The 23,165-nt window shown below is 45.0% G+C and overlaps 1 protein-coding gene across 1 annotated transcript in view; it reads left to right on the forward strand.

The window, feature by feature from the left end:
- The window catches only part of WWC2 (WW and C2 domain containing 2), a 957,428-nt gene that overhangs the window by 851,292 nt on the left and 82,971 nt on the right, over positions 1-23,165 (forward strand). Inside the window, exon 20 of the mRNA XM_086962466.1 lies at positions 5,533-5,625. Within this exon, the coding sequence (XP_086818592.1) occupies positions 5,533-5,625 (93 nt within the window). The remainder of the gene's footprint in view (positions 1-5,532; positions 5,626-23,165) is intronic.

A 23,165-nucleotide genomic window follows, 5' to 3' on the forward strand; every position in this document is an offset into this window, starting at 1 on the left:
GGCCCCTCCGATACTGTCTATGTGTCCCCCCGCCCCTGTGACCAGAGATCGACAGAAAGTAGCAAGTCCGTGGCCACTGCGTGCGTGACACCTCAACCCCCCCCCCCCACCCCCCCTCCACTTTGTAGACAGAAACCACACATATGCACAGAGACACACTCGGAAACAACCTCAAGCACACACAGAATCACATACACTGAAACATACTGCCACACATGCACACAGAGTCAAACACACAGACAAAAACAACGCACACGGAGGGATACCGACACACACATATAGAAACAAAAATGCAGGCGCATGGACGCAGACAGAAAAGCAAACACGGAAAGGGCACACCACACAGACTCTCACTAGCAGGCAGGCACGGGCAACAGAAAAGTACAGGGAAAGAGACAGACGGATACACGAACAACCAGCGCCGGAACACACCGTGCCGGAAATGGAAGGTCCAGAATGGCAGAATAAATCAGGATCTGTTTTCCTTAGGAATCACACACCTCGGCGTTTGTTGCTTATCCAGTCATGCACACTTCTCGGCATCACGCTGGCAGTAAGTAGACCCTGCCCGCCCGGGCTTCCGTTTGTTGTAGCCGTATGCTTCCACGGAGGCATGGAAAGACAGGCAGTTCAAACTGTTTGAAGAGCGGGACATTCGAGTGCTGCGGCAGGCAACAAGGCACACTGCCTTGAAACCAGGACCAGCGTGCGGCTGAGTGGATGTCTTCCGGAGCAGTGGTGATGTCTCTTCCGGTTAAGCAGCATTGGTATTTTGGAAGGGGCTTTTTTCTAACCATAACCAATCTCACTATTGGGACAGTAAACTGCAAAAATCCTTGTATTACTCTCGTCAACGTGTTAATCTGGGTTTATCCAGGTTTCTCGGAACCGCATTTTGAAGTTGGTTAGCAATCGATGTTAAAGTTTAACCCTTGTACGTATGGATGGATTCATAATAACAGTGCTGTTTTAAAACAAATCAAGCTCGCTCACGTCCTTCATTTAGGATGAAAGCACAGATTAATAATGTATTTAAACGAAGAGAAGGTGGAGAAACGTACTGCCTGTCCCTGTCATGTCCGCCGCTTAGGACAGGCCGACCAGCTGGGAGGATTGACATGCGCAGTGTAGTAAGGCATAACCTGTGTAATCGATACCACGTTGGTTGGTGTCGGGACGTTTGGAGAATCCATATTGTATCATGGCATCCAGAAGAGCTTTGCACTTTGTGTTCAAAGTGGGAGACAGAACTCGGACTGCTACATTTTACAGGGAGCTGCTAGGCATGAAGGTAGGGAGGGAGGGAAGGTAACAAGAGCAAATCTAGTAAAAGGTGATCATGAAAGTATATATAATGCCAAATTGAAGCCTGTCAAGCGTTGCACACACTTCAAGTGAATCTAATGTAGATCACTTTATACCAGAAGAATAGTCGTTTTTTCTTGCATTCATCTCATGTTTCTGTAGTTGACTGTCTTGGGTGGGGCTTGCGTCATCTTTGACATGCGGAAGGGATTAATATGCTATATGCAGTGGTCGAAGTGCATTAAAAAGATATGGAAGCTGATGCTTTGTACAAAGGGACCGGGGTGAGTGAGCATGGAGACAAAGGTGTCGCTAAAAACCCCAAAATATTATATATATTTTTTCTTTTCTCACTTTCAGGTAAGGACCTATAAAACAAGTCAGGTCCCGGGCCGCGCTGTGATTGGCTGACGTCACGGGGGTGTCCCGGGCCGGCAGCCAATCACAGCGCGGCCCGGGAATGACGTCACGGGGGTGTCCCGGGCCGGCAGCCAATCGCAGCGTGGCCCGGGACAAAGGGGTGGGGCTTAAAAAAAGCACCAGAAACGCCCCCGAATCGCGTTTTCAAGAGAAAGCGCGATTGACAGCCTCTGTCTCCCAATGGCTAGCCTCCATTTATGGAGCTAGCCAATGAGAGACAGAGGCGGGTCATCAAGCCGATATTGAACTCAAGAGGTTTTTTAGCGCTTGCGCACTACGTGCGCAAACCGCAGGCAAAACCTAAAAAAACATTTGAGAAACATGATTTTGCAATGCAATAGGTCTCGCATTTGGAAGACTTAAAGCAATTGGTGTTGGAAATGAAGATATGTGTTTTGGTTTGTAGTGTACTGGATGTACGTGGTGTGGAGAGGAATTATGTGGGTTATATCAGAATTGTTAGTAGTGGAATTGTGTGGGGCACAGAATAGATAGAATGGAAGATATAGAAGTATAGGTAGTATGTGCATTGAGTGATGAATGAACTCGAGACTGAGGAGCAGAAAGAACCTGTGAGAAAGAGAGAAAGAAGGGGAGACAGGCCACAGACTCATAAAGTGGAAAGTCCAGCGTCGGCTCCTGGCTATGGCGGAGGAGTTTGCCCCCCCCCCCCCCCGACAGCAGCCTCAGAACGTGAAAAATAAAACGATATTAAAACATGTTTATTATTCTTTTGTTTTTCTTCTAAGGACCGAGTCGTGGGGGTGGGGCCATCGCAATGGCTGTCATGAATGTGGAGTGGTGGGCACTGCTGTCAGTGCACATGTCGGTTTGGCCAGCCATCTTAGGACGGCCAACCCGACATGCCAACTGAGCTGTCTCCAACCCGAGCTGCGTTGCCGTTGGAGACAGCATGCGCAGACACCCAGTCTCTCTGGGAAGACAAATCAAGGGCGCTCAGGCCAATCCTGATGCTGCTCTCATGCTGCCAGCAACATGAAAGCAGCATTTGTATAGGCCACAGGGAAGTCTGGGAGCCTGTGCCTGCAGTGGACTGAAGCCAGAGAGGAGCAGAAGAGCGGTGAAGGGGCAGGTAAGTTATTCGTTTTTGTGTTTTGTTGTGTGTTATGTCATCGCCCCCACCCCACTCCACTACTTTGGTTTGACACTGGCCATTACTGGGAAGGACCTGTGTACACAGACGACACTCTAAGAAGAGGAGGAGACTGTGGGTTTGAGGGACGAAAACCTTGAAAAGACACAAGAAAGCAACTGTGCTTAGTGTGTGTGAACAGGCAGTATAGAAAGGACATAGGGAGCATAAGGGAGGAATGAGAGGGGGCACTGGGATTGCAAGATGACAGGGAGTTGTGGCAGTGTGAGGGAGAGATGAGAGGGGTAGTGAGTGTGTGTGTGGGAGAGTTGATGGTTGGTGGAAGTGCAATGGAGAGATATGTTGGTTTGAAATTGTTTGTTGTGGATTTGTGTGGTGTGGGATTGCGAGGTGTGGTGTGAAGCTGTGTAGTGAAAATATGTGGTATGTCGGTGACATACCTTTAAATATTGTTTCCTATAAGGACTACTCATTCATACTCAAAATGGTGACCATGCTTGTCAGTTCCTTTCTTCACAGAAAACAATCATGCAATTACCAAGAACCAGTTGATTTTATCCTTCAACCAATGTAATGGTCCCTAGACTCCACCAAATAAATCACTCCTTTTTTCCAATCTGCCTTTCAAAAATAAGGGCTTTGGGGAGACTCCTCCACCACTCATTCATCTGTGGCACCTCCTCTATGGCCGAGGAGCATGGCCCCCAGAAAATGGCAGGAAAGGAAAAATAAAATGATAGTAAACACTTGTTTTGATTTTTCCTTTCCTGCTGAGTCTTGGGGACGGGGACAAGAGGATTACAGGAGGAGTGGTAGTACACTACCTTCAGTGTGCATGACGGTTTGGCCGGCGTCTCAATCCAACCAAACAGTCATGCACATTGAAGCTCTCTCCAACCCAGCTGCATTGCTGGGTTGGAAAGAGCAGTCACAGACTCCCAGTCTGTCTGTGAGTGCAAATCGAAGCCTCTCAGGCGAATCCTGAAGCTGCTGTGTTGCATGAGAGCAGCTTCAGGATTGGCCACAGGGCAGTCTGGGAGCCAGGGCCTGCAAGAAGAGAAGCAGAAAAGTGTGATGCCGAAGAGAGCAGGTGTGTTTTTTTAAATTATTATTTTTGTATTGCACCCACCCGTGACCACTATGCTCCCCCTCCCCCGCCTGTCCTATCACTTGTCCACAAAATGTCCGCTACTGCATTCGCTGGCATCCGTTGCTTGGAAACTTCCTGAGGCATCAGCCAAGAGTTTGCATTATTTTAAGGCAGCACACACACAAAAACAGTGGACCTTCGTAAGTTGTATTTAGAATACAAGGTTTAGGCAACAAAGAGAAAGGGCTTCAATCACAAAACTACACAGCCACAAATAAAACGTGAGTAAACATCCTCCCATTCAAAACACCCACAGTATACACACACCAACTAGAACCGATTCACAGGCACACTGCCCACAAGATGCTGACAATGATGCCGCTGCCACTGTGCGCACCCAGAAGTATTTGTCAGAGAGTCACTATAGAGTGAATTCTATATGTGTGATCACATCAGACCAGTCATTATTTGTATGGCAGTGCAAACAATTAATACTTGTTAGACGAGCAACATGCCAGATGCAGGTAGATTAACCGAGGTTACAACAGACAAAAAGTCCTGTTTGTATATGGTACATTCCATAAGCTGGTAGTGGCAGCCACTAATAAGGACTAGTCTGATGTTTGTCATAATGTTTTTTTGTATATACTTGTTTATTTATTGATTTGGTTTTTTCAAGTATTTCTGTTTGAAATGTGCTTTATGTCAATGCTTATCTGTATTTACGCATATTGTACAGTGTCTTCCTCTATGACATGAATCAAATTTCGTAATAGTTTGTACTGTGAATGAAATAAGAAAAGGTGAAATAAAAGCACCACAACCACTTAATGTCTAAAGGTGGTGAATCCTGAAAGTATCATTAGAACAACGCACGCCCAAAACACCCCCTCTGTTTCCCTTAGTATAAAGGTGGACTAGTTTGGACGTAAGTATAGGCCCAACCCCTTGTTGTAATAACCAGATAACAAGCTGAGGCAAACAATAAAAGAAAATAGTGCCACAAACAAACCTAAATTAAAAAAAAGGAAGAACACATGTAACTAGGAGGGTCAATCAATAGCAGCTATTTACAAAGGGCATAAACTGGAGCAAAAAGAAAACATATGAGGTGCTTCAAGCCAATGTTACATCATCTCCTTGTGTTTGCAATGTTCTAGATACAGCATGTCTTGAGGCGAGGCCTAAAAATAATAACTGTGTTGCCTTTTTAAACAAGTTAGTTGGAAGAACACCTTTTTCGTTGCACATCACAAAGCGTATTTCTTATATAACACATCGCTTCCAAGGAATCCATGTACACAGAAAAGATTTAGTTTTTTGGCGCAAGGCTTTAACAATAAAAGAAACAGGTGTTCAACTGTATCATATACAGCCATCACAAACAGGTTAGTTACTAACTTACCTGACTGTCAGCCGCTAAAGGACAAAAACAACTGCTCTACTGGAGCGGAAGTCAGTGAGCACCTCTGACATGTTTCCCTGGTGCAGTAAACCTTTAAGATGCTAAGCTCAGAACTTTTGTTTAGAACGTGTAAACTATTATGAATGTTACATTGAATTCATACCTACATTTGCATTTCCCTTTTTTCTATTTGTACAGTTAAATCGGAGTGACAGTGACAGCTCCACGTTGGGAAAAAAGTGCCCTTTTGTGAGAAATGCTTCAGAACGGCGCAGCTTAAGAGTTAAACGGGTAAGTGCCTGATCCTTTTTCATGTTTTCCTGTTGGCTGTTTGATTACTAATTTGTTGTAAATGCTGTGCACCTATTTTTGCACATGTTTTTTCCCTTCTTTAGTCTCCCTTTAATAGGATGTTTTGAAACACAGAAGTGAGAAGTTTAGATACAAATGTATTACAATAACCATGTTCGGTGACTGTTTGCAAGTAGGAAGATTCCATTTCATGAACTTTTCAATTAATCATATGTTAACGTTTTAATGACTTTATTGTGTGGCGTCACCTTAATAGCGTTGTCGTTTATTAATGCCCAATTCAAATAAATGTTACCTACCATACTTTATCAGCACTTTCTTATTTTAAATTTGTAATATAACATGTATTTTGTCTAATATGAATTATATTATAGCTATTATATATGTATGAATAGTGATGGGTTATTTTGCTAGACAGATGCATGTCTACAATTGCAGTTTGAATTAAAGTCCTTATTGGGTGTGACTGAAACTCTATAGATACTATAAAATGAAAATTTAAAAAGGCAGAGTACCTCATTATAATGCCATCCCACAACGGCTGTACAACACCATGGATGTTGATTCACCAAAATGCTTGGGTTAATGGAAGTGGCATCACACATCATTTGACATCAATGACATCACAGGAAGTGACATCTTATAATCTTATGATCTTTGACCCTGAATCACAGGTAGTGATGCTTCACGAACTTGATTCTGATAACATCAAAATGAATGACATTGCTGGACCATAGTGTATACCTCAAAGAGAAAATGGATTGATAAAGCACAGGAAGATCATAAAAAAGTTTTTTTTAAAAATACTTTTCACCCACCGGTATTGCTTCATATGCGCCATGTATTGTACATGAACTATCTCATTAGCTTGATTTAATCCTTATTGGTAATTCAGTAATAGAGGTGCAGTTACTGCCAGCCTTGCTTCTCGTAAGCAAGGACTATAAGTGCAAAATGCATGTTTACGCACCGCTTGCTGGTTTTTAAAACACATAAATAAAAGGCATTGTCATTTACAATGCCAAAAGCTCAAGTTCATGCAAATGCGAGAGCTATTGCATTGCAAATGCTTGTTCATTAAAGGAAGTAGTTATGCAAATTTGCATCTTTGTTGACTAACTTGTTCACGCTGTCACTCCTTCAAATCAATTGAATTTCCCTTCTTAACTGTTAGTTCTATAGCGCCCTATTTGATGGTTGGGTCTACTTGTTCAATGGAATGGAATTCGGAAGTGCAGTTTTTATTGTGAGCTGTAGCATAGTGATCAGCCAGTGAAAGCTCGAGAGCCAGTTTGCAGCTCCCAAGAATCCATTCAAACCAAACTCCTAAACTGAGAATTTTGAGGGAGAACTTGCAATAAACCAACGGCAAGCAGGCACACTTATGAAAAAATAGAAGACAACAAATTGTAAAACATTACCAAAAGTAAATCATGAGATCCATATCCAAATAATCTGTTGGTTCGCAAAAGTCTTCTGCATGGTAAAGGAAATGCACCCTGGCCCTGAGTGCCTTAATATAATGATGTCTGGTTCCTTAAAGCTGATTTTTGTTGTCATAGGCAAACACAGATAAAGTGTGTGTGCCATGACATAGGCCTGTCTCACAGAATGCGGTCTTGTTGGACCAGCAGGTGTCCTCATATCGCTACCCTCATAGTGCTGAAAGGCTACTGCCTTCACCAGAACTTAAGCATCATGAGCGCAGCGGTGGCAGCATACCGTGTACTGATCAGTAGGAATAAAAAGGTCCTTTTTAAGTTGTGTCACTGGAGTGAGGCCTACAGGCTCACTTATTTTTAAAATTCGCTGCTGTGTGTTTAAGCCACCCTTGGCCTACATTGGTTTGTTATAAAGTGCTGTGCAGTGCAGAAGTGGTTTATCTGCTCTGGGTGTATGTTTGTCTGGGAAGGGAACAATAAAGGGATAAGGCAATGATGGGCAGTGCAGGCAGAGTGAATGCTGGATAGATGTGTGTCTATGAGTGGTACAATATATGAAGCATGTAGTGCTGTGCAGTGCGTGCATTGTGAATGCTTGTTCTTGATGTATTTGTTCCTGTGAGTGGTATAATTCATGGAAGGTCAGGATTCCATTTGAGAGACCGAGGCCTGCTTGGTGAAACAAGGAGAGGAGGTACAGAAATCCCCCAGACAGATGTGTGTATTGTTGCAATCCTGTAAGCTGAGTGGGGCACAAAGAGCCAGACTACCTCTGTACACTTCAAAGGGTGCTCTCTGATTCAGTGAGAGGTCACAGGAAAGGGGCTTGGGCACATCTTAGGAAGGAGATAGGACTGATAAGAGAATCATAAAGATTAGGGCTCTGGGCCCTGGCTAACGCTTTCATGCTAGCTCCCAAGCAACCTTGAGCCCACCTCTCACACCTGCCCAGACCCCTTAAGGGTTTGTTGGGTGAACCCCAAAACATTCACCTCCATTTTGCAAGCTACAGTTTCCCTATGCCCTAGATTGCAGTGAACCAAGGACCAGGAGGTGGTAAGAAGGCAGACTAGTGTTGTCTCTTTCCTGAAAATTAAAAAGCTGTTTGCCTCTACCCGTGATTGCATCATTTTCACTTGTTTGCGAGAGGTTGTTACAGTTTAAAAAATGAAGTTTTTAACTGCCCCGTGATTTCATCATTTTTCCCTTGTTTTGTTTAGAAATTTGTTTTTTACTTGCCCGTGACTGTTTCATTTTACCTATTGAATTGTGGGATTTGCAGTCCAAAATCTGTTTTTTCACACTGCCGATGACTACCTTTATTCCCTCCTCATTTCTGACTTGCTCTGTGCTCAGAGCTGTGTGTTAAGCAATCCACCCCCAGCTCCCATTTTGTGTTAGCAAGTGATTGAAACCAGATTACCCCTTACCCCTTAGCAACAGCAATATTTTCTACATTAGTGAGTGAACAGTGGGTGCTCTGAGACAGCAGTAATCTGCTGTTAGCTGTTTAAGCTGTGTTTCTTAGGGATTGTACACATGTTTTGTTAGCTAGGAGAGTGAGTAAAGCTTCGTACAAACAGTATTGTTAGAGGGCAAAGCTTGTAAGGCCCTTGCCTGTAGAACTCCAAAGTGGATTGAGCCTGTCGGTCTCCTAGGAGATACTGAATTGAGGAGCAGCTTCCAACTCCGTGCCCAGCAAATATTGCTTGTGGTCGCAGGGACATTATATAGGCTGCTATTGGATGTTACATGTGAGGACTGATTGGTGGTTGCATCTGGTGTTTCTATTGGATTAGGGTTAGGGTTTTCATTGGTCAGGTATTTGAGGGTACTGTGACTGGCTAGGGTTAGGCCTAGGGTTCTCATTGGTGGAAGGGGTCTCCTGATTATTAGGACTATATAAGGCCAGGGTTCAGGGCATCTGAGCTGTGGCGTTTCATTTGGGGCAGAGAGGACAAGGGCAATTGCCTGTTCGAGATTGGTCCGGACTATGGCCAGGAAATGCTGCCAACTTTCATATAAAGCAGCACCGATCCTACTCCATTCACATACACAGCCAGAGTAAAACACCCACAGCAGATGTACTCTATTCTTTTACTACAAACTAACCCTATAAAAAACTCAGTCTCCACACGCACTTAAAAATCCCACAAACCACACATATACAACCTTTTATCCCAGCTACCACATATTTCCACCGCAACCTACAACCTGTACGCAGCTATATCCTACACCACTAACCAATTCATACAACTTTTACAGAGCCCAAATCCACAAAATATTTAAGTATACCCCATCCATACACACACTCCCTGCTCTAATTGCTCCTAACAGACCCCTTTTTGTCACTAACAAACTTATACTCAGCCTTCCATCATTTCTTCCACCAACACCCTCCTCTTCTTTCTACCACAATAACACAACCGCACAACACTTATACTCTACTACACCACACATATTTCCTCTTGCAGCAAACAAGTCTAAGACAAACACTCTTAACTCTACTTGATCCCCTCTTACACACAACATACACTCTACTCACAAACGTATCACCACCTCCTTTACCTTACAACTTCCACTCGCAGACAATACTTTACAAACAAATCCATCTTGTAAAAAAAACACATCACCGCTTTTCACTACTCCTCAAAAACAAAACATATCTCACACACCAGCACAAAAAAAACTCTCAAGCGCAGCACCTCATAATACATACCATCACAAACTACAAACATACACCCACCTTTCAAACTACACAAATAAACAAACTTCAATGCCAAGTTTTCGATCCTCAACTACACCAAACACATATGCAGCAACACAGTAACTCTCATTTAACCATATCTTGTCCATTGGACAGTTTAGAACTTTACCACATGACCCACATGCTGCACCACCACACCTACCTCATACACCTTCTGCCCTAAACAGACTGAAAACAAAATAAGCAATGTGCCACACCTCGCAACTTTGCTGCTCCATGTTTACTGCGCAACAAGGTTACACCACAAAAACAGCACAGCGCACTAACTCACTCTCAAACACCGTCTTTACCAACTACACACACACACCCATCACAATGCTTTCTTTGCCTGCTGGACAAAGATCACAATACAGAAAAGCTAAACAATGTCTATCCTCCTATACCAAATACCTACAAATCAAAGTCTTACAATCTCCAAAGCACATTCTCTAAATTGTCTAGTAATAAATGCTCAATCGCTCTCTAAGAACAAACATCACATCCACTACCTTCTCACTGACGCAAAACCTGACATACTATTCATAACTGATTCATGGTTGGTAGATGATATGGCTCCAGTCCTGCATGAAGCTGTTCTTCTAGGCTATCAAACTATCACCCAAAATTGTGTAGGCAAAAAAGGAGGTGGCCTAGCTGTTTTGTTCAGGCAAACATTAAATGTCACTACAGTTGACAACGTCTCCATAAAAGATTGTGAGGCCCTTTTCACCAGTTGCAATCCTACACCATCTTCCTCCTCTAACTGCCTGCTCCTTTAAAGACCTCCACCTAGCAATGCAACATTCCCAGATACATTTCTAGACAGTTTCAAACCTGCTAACACTACACTCGAGCCTATGCATTCTGAGTAACCTTAGCATTTGGTTTGATAAACCCAAGATGCCCCATCCAAAAACAATCTTCGCTGGCCTAGACACACTGAACCTGCATCAGATCGTCCACAAACCCACACACACCACTGGACACATCTAAGATGTAATTTTTGCTGATACAGAATTAGTTACCTTTCAAACAATAACTCTGGTCAAATGGTCAGACCACCGTTTGCTTACTTTCCAACATAAAACAACACTAAGAGACTCACCTAAAACCACCTTACGTGCATCCACCTTTCGACCATGGAACAAACTTGGGAACACTTAGAAACACAACTAACATCAAGTACAGATCTAGAAACAATTCTGTTCAAACACTAAATCAGTGAGAACAGGAAGCTTTTGATATCCCGATACCACTAAAAAACACAGAACAGTACAAAAGGAAACAAGCACCTAGGAGAAATACAGAGATAAAATAGATAAAGCAACAAATTAGACGGCTGCAACGTGCCTGGCTCAAAACAAACGCCAATCAAGACAAACTTCACCTACAGAAAGTTAACAGATTATACAAATCAGCTAATCAAAAAAGTGAAGAAAAGATGCTTTCAGACAGAATTCAAACTGCTAAATGTGCAAATAAATAATTCTATACAATTCTCAATGAATTGTGTATACCAGATTGACTAGAAGGAGCTCATTCCATTACTCAAGATTTCACAGACAAACTAGCACATCACTACACGGCCAAACCAGAGACGCTGGAATCATACTTAAAAAAAGACAAAACACCAGCACTAACCCTTTTACAAGACAACAATCCAAGAAAACTCTAACACAGCCTCTCCATTCCTTCCAACACATTTTGCATCAAGAATTTATGGACCTAGTCAAAGCAAGCAGGCCTGCTGGAAACTTTTCTGACCCGTGTCCACCGCAAACCCTCAAGACAATTCTTCTAACAACATCTGCTGCCACTCCAGCAAGAAAAATCATCAACAACGCCATAACTACCAGAATATTTCCAGAAGAATTCAAAAAGTCATACATACGCCCATTACTAAAGAAAACAAACTTGGACTGGCTGAAACTTGACAACTACAGACCGATTACAAATAGACCTTTAATGGGCAAACTGATAGAAAGAGCAGCGTTCACCCAGATGCCACAATCCATTGAAGATAATGCCACACTTTCAGACTTCCAAACAGGATTCTGTCCAGGAGGAGGAACATAATCTGTTCCTCTTGCCATTTGAAATGATCAGAAGAACACAGTTGACTGCAACAAGGTTGCGACGCTACTTCTCTTGGACCTCTTGGCTGCCTTTGACACTTGACCATGGCACTCTGATACAAAGACGCTACGAAGCTGGCACAGAGGGGACTGCTTAGACTGGATCACGTCCTACCTTCGCAACAGAACTAATTTCATTCATACCCCACCTTTTTCATCCAAACTGTACTTTGCAAAAGAATGGAACCCCTTAAGGCTCTATCATCTCGCCCATACTTTTCAACATCTACATGAAATCATTACTGGCACTGATCAATCGATTTCACCTCACTTGCTATAATTATGTAGATGACAAGCAAATACTGCTTCAACTGGAATGCCCCAAAGACATTGGAAACTTGCAAATGTTCAGTTGTCTCAGAGCCGTGGATCAATAGATGATGTGGATTCATCTCAAATTGAATGCTTCGAAAACGCAAATACTTGTGTGGTATTTTGGAACATTATGACCCGTTTGCCTCGTGGCCTGATGATCTAGGAACACCCCCTAAAGGATCGTAGGTAGTAAGAAACCTCAGAATGATCATGGACTCCAAGCTATCGATGAATGCCCAAGTGGACAAATTAGCAAGATCAAGCTTTGTTACTATAAAAACTCTGCGACAAATCTTCCCCCATTTGGGATTTTCACACAAGACCAGGCTACCATCTCCCTTGTTCTGCTGCCAGACTACTCTTACGTAAAAACCACAAGACCATATCTCCCCTGCCTTGAAAGCCCTGCATTGATAACCGGTTGACAGAAGATCCACGTTCAAGCTGTTTTGTATCACCCACAAAGCTATACATGGAACAGCACTGCTTTTCATCAAGAATAAAACACCAAACACATTCAACAAAGGAGCCTCCACTCTAGATTAGCACCTCACCTCAAAATCCCAATTTACAAGAAAAAAAACATGGGTGGCACATCCTTCTCTGTGCAAGCAGCCAAAGTATGGATCTCTTTACCCCCAACATAAGATCCACGGATAGCCACCTTATCTTCAGAAAACTCCTCAAGAGTTGTCCCTTCCCCACATAACCTCCATACATAAACAGAAATATACAGCATATGCCTCTGTATATAAGCAGGTATTTGTACTATATATATGTACTTATATTATTGCTTTGTAGAAACATGTAGAGAAATTGTTTAAACAAAATTATGTATACATGGATATTCATTATTTCTGCTTAACAAATGTACATATTACTGATAGTTAAATTATTCTATGCTTTTAACATGTAAATAAGTGCATAAATAAGTAAATATTTTATCATAACTTTTTGTCTTCAATTACTTCGCTATTGAATTACAAAAAAGAATATATATGAATAAATAAATACAATTAATTTAAAGTACAACAACAATTGAAAGCCGGAGTTTATTTAATGCATCTTAAATCTAAATTTCCTACCTCCCTTAATGCACCTATATACCTTCTATGTACTTACGGATCTACATATTTATTGCTTTTCTTCTAATTCAGCATATCCAATGCACTACCTTTTTCTCAGCCTATACCGCGCTCAATATATCCTGTACCTCAACTCTCTGACTCTTCTCAAACTCTTTCAACTACTCTTTCCAATGCACTACCCTATACCTTACCTCTATCTATATATTCACACAACCTCCACTCTCTCATTCATCCCAAACTCCATACCACTGCTATGATCCCCAAAATAACCCTTTCTTGACTCTTCCCTGCTCTACCTCTCCTTGCATCATCTCTTTTACTATTCCGATTCCCAAAAACAAGCCTTTCTAAACCCTTCCCTCTGACTCTTCCCCCTCCACCTCCCTTTTACTCACCCCAAGCCTCTTCCTACATCTATGAGCTCCAAAACAAACAAAAAATAAGATTTCAAATTCCTTCCCTCTTCTATCCCTCCACTACCCTTTTATTTATTTTTTTCTTTTTCTTTTTATTGAAATCAGACATGATACAGTAGAATAGTTTGATAAAGAAAACAAAAACTATACAGTAGGTATACTAGATAAGCAAAAGAGAACATAACTTTCTAGCATCATCATTTCTATTGACATTCGTGATAAGCATAATACAATCTATTCCTTTATCCGACCCCTTGTCTATTTCGTTCCTCCATCCAAACAATAAGTGGTTTCCAGACTTTCATACCTTTCTTCATGGTTTTTAATCCTTTACATTTATATAAAGCAATTTCCTGCTTCCCAAAATAAATATTAACCGATTCAGCCACTGATAGTATTTTGGTGGTTCAGAATCCTTCCATACAGTGGCAATCAGGAGACATGCTATTGATAAACTTAAGAACACAAAATCCCTATGTGGCGCATCGAATTGCAGCTTTGTATCATAGCCCAATAGCATTAATGTAGGGGAAATCCTAACATTTCTTCCCAATGCCTGTGTCCTAAACGACTCAATTCCCATTTTTAGGTTTGCTAGTTTTGCACAAGAGTAAAACATATGTATCATGTCAGCTGGTCCACTTTGACATCTTGGACAACCATCCGATTCTTTTTTTTCCCCATTTGAAAAGTTTTGAGGGTGTATAATATAAGCTATATACCGTTTTGTATTGTTGAGCCTTTAAGTTAGATGACATAAAAACATTTTTGCCCATTTCCAACAGCTTATCTATATCAACCTCCCCATCACTTTATTTGCTTGACCAATTTACTTCTGTTCTTTCCACATCATTAGGTATGATTTTTTGCTGTTCCTGATGAAAATCTTTTATTCTATTCTTAGAGTTATTCATGAGCTGGAGTATTGGTATTGGCCCAGAGCTAATACTCTCTTTTGAAATACCTCTTATGCAGTTCCTAACCTGTAGATATTTAAAACACGAATCACTTTGCAGGCCGAATTTCTGTGCAATTTCTATAAAGCTCAACATTTCTTGATTTTAATAAACATCTGTCAGCATTACAATCCCCTTTTCTTTCGATTTTCTGGCCATATCATCACATATGATGGGGGCAGGAGGTCAGAATGCCACAGTGATGAATATTTGGTAAACCTGCTTATCATAAAAGAATTCCCTACCCTTTTCCAGATCTTAATTGCACAGTCAATACATTTGTAGCCTTTCTGTTGATATTTATCAGGTCATCTTGACGCTGAAATATTCTGCCTGCAACTTTCCCAATTGCCAATTCATAAATACTTGGTACTTCAATCACATCATTTTGCATATTTTTATGATAATACAAGATGCCTAGATGTTGCAGGGCCGTAGCCCAATAATATAGCTGAATATTAGGAGCATTCCATCCTCCCCGATCAACAGGTTGGGTCAGATATTTGTAAGCACGTCGAGTTGTCTGATAGCTCCAGATAAAGTTGGTAAACACCCCCTCAGTTTTCCATATCTTTTTAACCGTTAATTCTAGTGGGATGGCCCGAATTAGATACAACATTTTTGTGAAAATTTTCATTTTAATCACATTTATCCTGCCGACTATTGTGAAGGTGTAAATGGTCCAGTCGCTTTAGCTCCCTACTGATTGAGCCCATTACTGGATCTCTATTTATTGACCAAATATCGCCAGTTTTTGCTGTTAATCTGATTCCTAAATATGTTGCTGACTCTTTTACTCGAAGATCATGTAATATACAATGGGTGGAGCAGATGATTTGTGTCTTTGAGCGGTTTAAAAGATATCCTGATCTCCTCCCAAACTTTACTGCCAGCTTCTCTACCTCTGCAATTGCTTCTTGTGGAGCTGGTGTTAGCAAGGCAATATCATCGGCGTATGCCAATATTTTTGTCTCATACCTATGAGAGACTACTGGTCTAATTATAGGATTATTTAAAATCAGGGAGATAAAAGGGTCCAAAATTAAATGCAAAAAGGATTGGGGAGCACGGGCAGCCCTGGCGAGTACCTCTTTTTATCTTCAGCCTCTTAGATGTATAACCCATTATCTAAATCTTGGACATGAGGGTTATAATACATAGCCTGTATTGCCTGAATAAATCCTGGACCAAATCCTCTCTCAGCTAGTTTATCCCACAGGTAGCTCCAGGCCACCCGATCAAAGGCTTTCTCTGCGTCTAGGAGGACCACAACCACCCCTCTTTTCTCTATCTCAGCAATATCTAATATTGATAGTTCGAGGCATGTGGGCTGCTGAATTCATATCTGTGCATAGATCGCCGCCTAGTGTTGGGTCCGGATGATTGCACATTGTTGTCCTGGAAGAGTCTTTGAAGTATCACGAGATAGGTGGCTCCTCCCCTGGACTACAGTGCGCATGGGCATCGCCTCCATCCCCAGATTGTTTTTTTCCGCCATTGGGTTCGGATGTGTGTCGGTTCCCTTTGTCGGAACCGATAGTTGTTAACTCTCTTAACTCGAGACCAAAAGGTCTTTAGGCTTTGGCGCCGGTATCGTTTTCGTTCGGGTTTACTGTTTCTTCAGCTCCGAACTCCCGCTGCCCTTCCGCGTGCTGTCGGCGCGGACGGGCCTACACGACGCTCCAGACATGGAACGGACTCCGTTTAAACGATGCCCGGTGTGCAACGCGAAATACTCGCACCTCGACGTGCACCCAGTGTGCACCACTTGTCTGTCGCCGGACCACGACGAGGCCAGGTGTATGGCCTGCTCGAAGTTCCGGTGCAAGAAAACCCTCAAGATTCGCCGGGCTGCGAGACTCCAGGCCAAGCTGTCGGCGCCCCCGCCGGACGATATCTTCGAAGAAGATGTTGGAAGCGACAATGTCCAACAAGTTTCGGACTCTGATCCTGCGTCCGAGGGGGAGGCCTACGACGCAGGAGACGAGGAGTATGACGAAGCCGGCGACGAGGTAGGGGACGACGATAGGGCCATTGCCACCGTGGGGGATAGCTCGGAGGAGGAGCTTCCCCAGACTGACTCAGGGGTCGACCCCCTTCCAGCGGCCCAGGTCGAGGGATCGCCTTCGGGCCTTACCCAAGACCATGTTATTAGTCCAGCAGCCCCGCCTACGGGCCCGGCCACGGACATTTTGGAGGTGCCACTCACATTTCCAAAAACGAAAGTGAAGCCTTCGGGTTCAACACCTCCGGTTTCAAAACCGAAAGTGAAAGCGGTACAGAAGGCTCTGGAGGCGTCAAAACCTAAGAAATCCAAAATGGCCGGCATGGGCAGTCCCGCTAAGATGGCCGACCCGAAGGCCTCAGGGTCGGTGCCGAAGGCGAAGTCGTCCGACGCAGCTGCGTCGGCGCCGAAGATGGTCGCGGTCGAGGACCCGAAGAAGGCTTCGAAGAAGCGTCAAGGCGATCCCAAAGCTCTGGCTTCCCCGGCTCCGGCCGTCGGAGCCAAGGACGGTGCCGCATCGACTCCGAAGACGGTGCCTCTCGCCGACACCACTCCCAAGTCAGGGAAATCACGCGAGGCGGTCACTCCCTCTCCAGCCCTTTCGAAGAAAGTCAAAGAGTCCCTGCAACGGATTCGGAAGGTCGCGGAGCTTCCCGACCCTGAAGCTGGGGTGTCGAAGCCCGCGCTGACGCCGTCGAAGGCACAAGCGCCTATCCGCTTCACCCTGCCGCCGAAGTCGACGCCGAAGGCCTTCGCTTCGAAGCAGGTGGCTGGAGTGCCCTCGAAGGAGGTGTCGACGTCCAAAGCGTCTCCGGTTGTGCCTAAACCTCGCCTCCAGCCACTCGCGGAGGAGGAACGTCGTGAAGTCATCATCGACGGCAATACCGGGAAACTGTCCCTCCTCAAAAGGAAAATCACCACGGAGCCGGTGTTGGAGCACTTTCGCATTCCTCTCAAGAACAAGAAGGACACTGCGGGTACTTCAGCGCCTTTGGCGCCGACGTCTCCAAGTGGCCTGCCGCGTTCCCCAACTCACCCCAACGTGGGGGATGGCGACGAGGAGGAGGTCGTGTACAACTATCCGGTGTACTCGGATCCGGAGGAGGAACATGAACCTTGGTCTGCCGGAGGCGACCCTGAGGACCCGCAGTCGGGTCATGAACCGCAACTCTTTGCGGCCAAAACTTCGCCAACGGAGGACTCTGCTGCCTTCAACGCGTTGATCGAGAGAGCTGCGGCTAACCACGATGTCGACCTGCACTCTGATCCCGTGGATGTGGACTTTTTATTTGACACTTTCTCTGTGGCCGAAAAGTCAATAAAAACTTTGCCAATGCTCAAGGGAGTGCTCAAGCACGCGCAGGAGGTCTTCAAGGAGCCCACTCGGGCGCGTGTCATCAATCCACGCATTGATAAAAAATATAAGGCAGCGCCCTCGGATCCAACATATATCAAGGGACACTTGCCACTGGACTCTTTGGTCGTATCCAACGCTCGCAAGAGGGCGAACTCAGACGACTGGTGACGCTCCTCCCCCAGACAAAGAGTCAAAAATATTTGAGGTATCAGGGAAACGGATTGCTGCACAGGCAGCTAACATTTGGCGCATCTCGAACACGCAGGCCCTACTTGCACGCTACGATAGGGCTCATTATGACACCCTAGAAGCACTGCTACAGCACTTGCCTGACCAGTATAAGGAGGCAGGGGAAATGTTAATTCAAGAGGGAAAGCTCATCGCAAACGCTTCAATCAAATGTGCGCTAGATGTAGCGGATACAGCCTCCAGGGCAATCAACACTAGTGTGTTGCTCAGAAGACATGCCTGGCTTCGGATTTCAGGGTATAAACCTGATATACAAACGACCATCCTGAACCAGACGGTTAATCCTGACCATTTGTTTGGCCCTGAGGTTGATGCGACGCTTGAGAAAATGAAAAAGGATACAGACACTGCTAAGTCTATGGGGGCCCTTCAGTCTCAGCAGTTTCGGGGTGGTTCCTTTCGCCGCTCCAATACCAGAGGCACCTCAAGGGGTCAGGCATCGCAATCAACCCAATACTACAAGGCCAATACCCAAACCTCGTACACCAACAAGGGTAGAGGTGGCTACAGAGGCAACAACATCAAAGGCAGGGGACGTGGAAACAACAGCTCCAGGTCCACCGCCGCCAACAAGCAGTGACGCCTTGTCACTGCCCCCCGACCACACAACCCCGGTCGGGGGGAGACTCCAGCAGTTCGTGCCCGCGTGGAATTCCATCACCACGGACAGGTGGGTCAAGTCTCTTATCCAGTACGGTTACTGTCTGGAACTTACTTCCACTCCACCGAACATACCTCCAAGAAGCCGTCCTATGTCCGGCGAGCACTTGCTCTTGTTGCAGCAGGAAGTTCAGGTCATGCTGCAAAAAGGGGCAATAGAGCTCGTCCCACTGCAGGAAAGGGGTACGGGAGTTTACTCTCTGTACTTTCTAATCCCCAAAAAAGACGGTTCCCTGCGGCCCATCCTGGACCTCAGGCCCCTCAACTGGTACATTCTCTCGGAGCATTTCCATATGCTCACGTTGCAGCAGGTACTCCCTCTGCTTCAACAGGGGGACTTCCTGGCTACGTTGGATCTGAAAGATGCATACTTTCATATCCCCCTGCATCCTTCCCACAGGAAGTATCTCAGATTCATGATCCAAGACCAGCACTACCAGTTCAGGGTTCTGCCGTTCGGGGTCACCACGGCGCCAAGGGTCTTTACGAAGTGCCTGGCGACTGTGGCGGCGCATCTACGACGCCAGAACGTCCACGTCTACCCTTACCTGGACGACTGGCTCATTCAGGCAAAAACAGAACAACAGTGCGCCGACCACGTGTCTCGCACCATTCATCTCCTGCACGATCTGGGATTCTCTCTGAACTACCCGAAATCCCATCTCCAGCCCGCCCATGTACGACAGTATCTGGGCGCGACAATAAACACTCTGGCAGCCACTGCGCAGCCAAATTCAGTGAGAATCGCCAGTATCCAAGCGCTGATCCAACGATTCAGACCTCAACACTCGCTTCCAGCGAGGGTGTTCATGCAGTTGATAGGCATGATGGCCTCCTGCATCTCCATTGTCCCGCACGCAAGACTACATATGCGCCCGCTTCAGGAGTGCCTGGCACGTCAGTGGACTCAGGCTCATGGGCAACTGACAGACCTAGTGTTGGTGAGCGGTCGGGCGTACAACTCTCTGCATTGGTGGAATCCACAAAACCTTTGCAAGGGCCGACCTTTCCAAGAGCCTGTGCCACAGATTATCCTGACGACGAACGCTTCTCTCCAGGGGTGGGGAGCGCATGTACTCCACTACACAGTGCAGGGACTATGGACACTACAGCAAAGGAAGATGCACATCAACGTGTTGGAACTGATGGCAATCTTCATGGCCTTAAAGGCGTTCAAAGTACATCTGTGCAACAAGGTCGTGTTGATCCGGACGGACAACATGACAGCCATGTACTACATTCAAAAGCAGGGAGGCACACACTCTCCGCAGCTGTCTCATCTGGCTCAGAGCATGTGGAAGTGGGCCATTCAGAGGAACATCTTCCTCATGGCGGAGCATCTCCCGGGCAAGGACAACCAGATGGCGGACCTGCTCAGCAGGCACAGCCATCAAATGCACGAGTGGGAGATACATCCATCAGTACTCCAACCGTACTTCCAAAGGTGGGGTCATCCAAAGATAGACCTGTTCGCCACAAAGGAGAACGCAAAATGCCAAAGCTTCGCCTCCAGGTTCCCACACCCGCAATCACAGGGCAATGCGATGTGGATGAACTGGTCAGGCAGATTTGCGTACGCTTTCCCCCCAGCACCTCTGATACCGCTGGTGGCACGCAAGCTCAGGCAGCACTCGATGACTCTCATCCTGGTTGCTCCAACGTGGGCTCGCCAACCATGGTACACCACGTTTCTGGAACTCTCCGTGGTACCGGATCAAAGGCTTCATCTCACTCCCAGCCTTCTGACGCAGAGCCATGGCGACATTCAGCACCCAGATCCGCAACAGCTCAACCTGGCGATCTGGCTCCTGAAGTCCTAGAGTTTGGCTACCTCAATCTTCCTCCCGATTGCATGAGCATCATTCGGGAGGCAAGGAAGCCCACTACTAGAGCTTGTTATGCGGCTAAATGGAAGAGGTTTGTCATTTACTGTGTTAACCACGATATTGACCCGCTAGATGCTTCCATTCAAAACATCATTTGTTACCTGTTCCACCTGTATCAATGCAATTTGGCGTACTCTTCCATCCGCATTCACCTGTCTGCTATGGCAGCATACCTCCAGAACAGGCAACACCTGTCACTTTTTAAAGTCCCTGCTATCAAGGCTTTTCTGGAAGGACTCAAGAGAGTCATTCCGCCAAGGACCCCACCAGCTCCGGAATGGAACCTCAATGTGGTTCTTACAAGGCTGATGGGTCCCCCCTTTGAGCCACTGCACTCTTGTGAGCTCCAGTTTCTGACTTGGAAGGTTGCTTTCTTAGTAGCAATTACATCGCTACGGAGGGTTAGCGAGTTGCAGGCGCTCACCATCCAAGAACCTTTCTTCCAAGTACATGCTAACAGGGTTGTGCTCCGCACTAACCCTAAATTCTTACCCAAGGTTGTGTCTCAATTCCATATGAACCAAACAATTGAGTTGCCGGTGTTTTTCCAAAACCCAGAGACGCTGGCGGAGCGGATGCTCCACACCCTTGACGTTAAAAGAGCCTTGATGTACTATGTAGACAGGACAAAAGATTTTCGCAAAACCAAGCAGCTTTTCGTTGCTTTTGCCTCACACCACAAGGGAAACGCTATCTCCAAAGCTGGGATCGCTAGGTGGATTGTGAAATGCATTCAAATCTGTTACGCTAAAGCTAAGCGCACTCTCACTATCCCACCAAGAGCCCACTCCACCAGGAAGTTGGGGGCCTCTATGGCTTTCCTAGGTAACATTCCCTTAGAAGACATTTGTAGAGCAGCCACATGGTCTACCACACATACTTTCACTAAACATTACTGTGTAGACGTGCACTCCAAACAGCAGGCAGCTGTTGGTCAGGCTGTTCTCAAGACACTTTTTCAGACTGCTGCAGCTGGCACGGGCGACCGCCGCTAATGGAGGGACTGCTATGTATTCTATGCACAGATATGAATTCAGCAGCCCACATGCCTCGAACTGCAAATGCTACTTACCAGTATGCATCTGTTCTTGGCATGTAGGGCTGCTGACATTCATATCGCCCACCCTCCTCCCCGGCGCCTGTAGCAGCTGCAGTCTTCATATATATATATATGCTCAAAGCATGGTCATCACTCACATACTTCACTCCATCTCTGCCAATGGCTAAAAACAATCTGGGGATGGAGGCGATGCCCATGCGCACTGTAGTCCAGGGGAGGAGCCACCTATCTCGTGATACTTCAAAGACTCTTCCAGGACAACAATGTGCAATCATCCGGACCCAACACTAGGCGGCGATCTATGCACAGATATGAATGTCAGCAGCCCTACATGCCAAGAACAGATGCATACTGGTAAGTAGCATTTGCATTACTCGCCGTGTGTGGTCTGTGGTCCCCCGACCGGGAACAAAGCTGTGCTGCCATGGTGAAATAATTGCAGCGATGTTCTTTTGTAATCGGGTGGCCATAACTTTCAAATATATTTTTGCGTCTGTATTCATAAGAGAAATCGGGCGATACGAGGAGGCGAGTTCTGGGGGTTTGTCTTTCTTTAAAAAACTACAACATCTGTGTCCTGCCATGACATTGGGGGTGTTCCATGATATTGAACATCCAAAAATAGGTCTTGCATAAGAGGCATTATTTGTGCTGCTAGCATTTTATACAGCTCAATTGGAATTTTGTCCGGCCCAGCATCTTTACCAGGTGAGAGAGACGATAGTGCCAATTGTACTTCTTCTAACGTAATTTCCTGCTCTAATTCTTGGGATGTTTCATTATTTATCCAAGGAAGTGATTTACTGCAATTATCAATTTCTTCTAGCTCGTCTTGCTTCCCTTGGTCCCCTACCGAGAATTCTGCCTGATATAATTTGCTATAAAATTCCTGAAAGATTTTAATAATCTTCTCAGAATCGGTTACTAGTACACCATTCTCGTCTTGCATTTTTGATATGTTATTTCTAACACTTTTTTGTCTCGTTCTTAGGTCTAATAATCTCCCAGTTGTCTCTCCATATTCATATTCATATACCTCCTTACGATATATCTGGTATTTTTGGGCCACTTTCTCGTGAAAGTACTGATTAACTTCAGCTTTAACCATTGCTATCTTAGATAGATGACATAGTAGTATATCTTCCGCAGCTCCATTACAGATTATTTGTACATGCTCTGATTCCAATTTACCTAATTCATTAAT

The sequence above is a fragment of the Lissotriton vulgaris genome, chromosome 3_1 (genome assembly GCF_964263255.1).
Source record: "Lissotriton vulgaris chromosome 3_1, aLisVul1.2, whole genome shotgun sequence".
Classification (NCBI taxonomy): Eukaryota; Metazoa; Chordata; class Amphibia; order Caudata; family Salamandridae; genus Lissotriton; species Lissotriton vulgaris.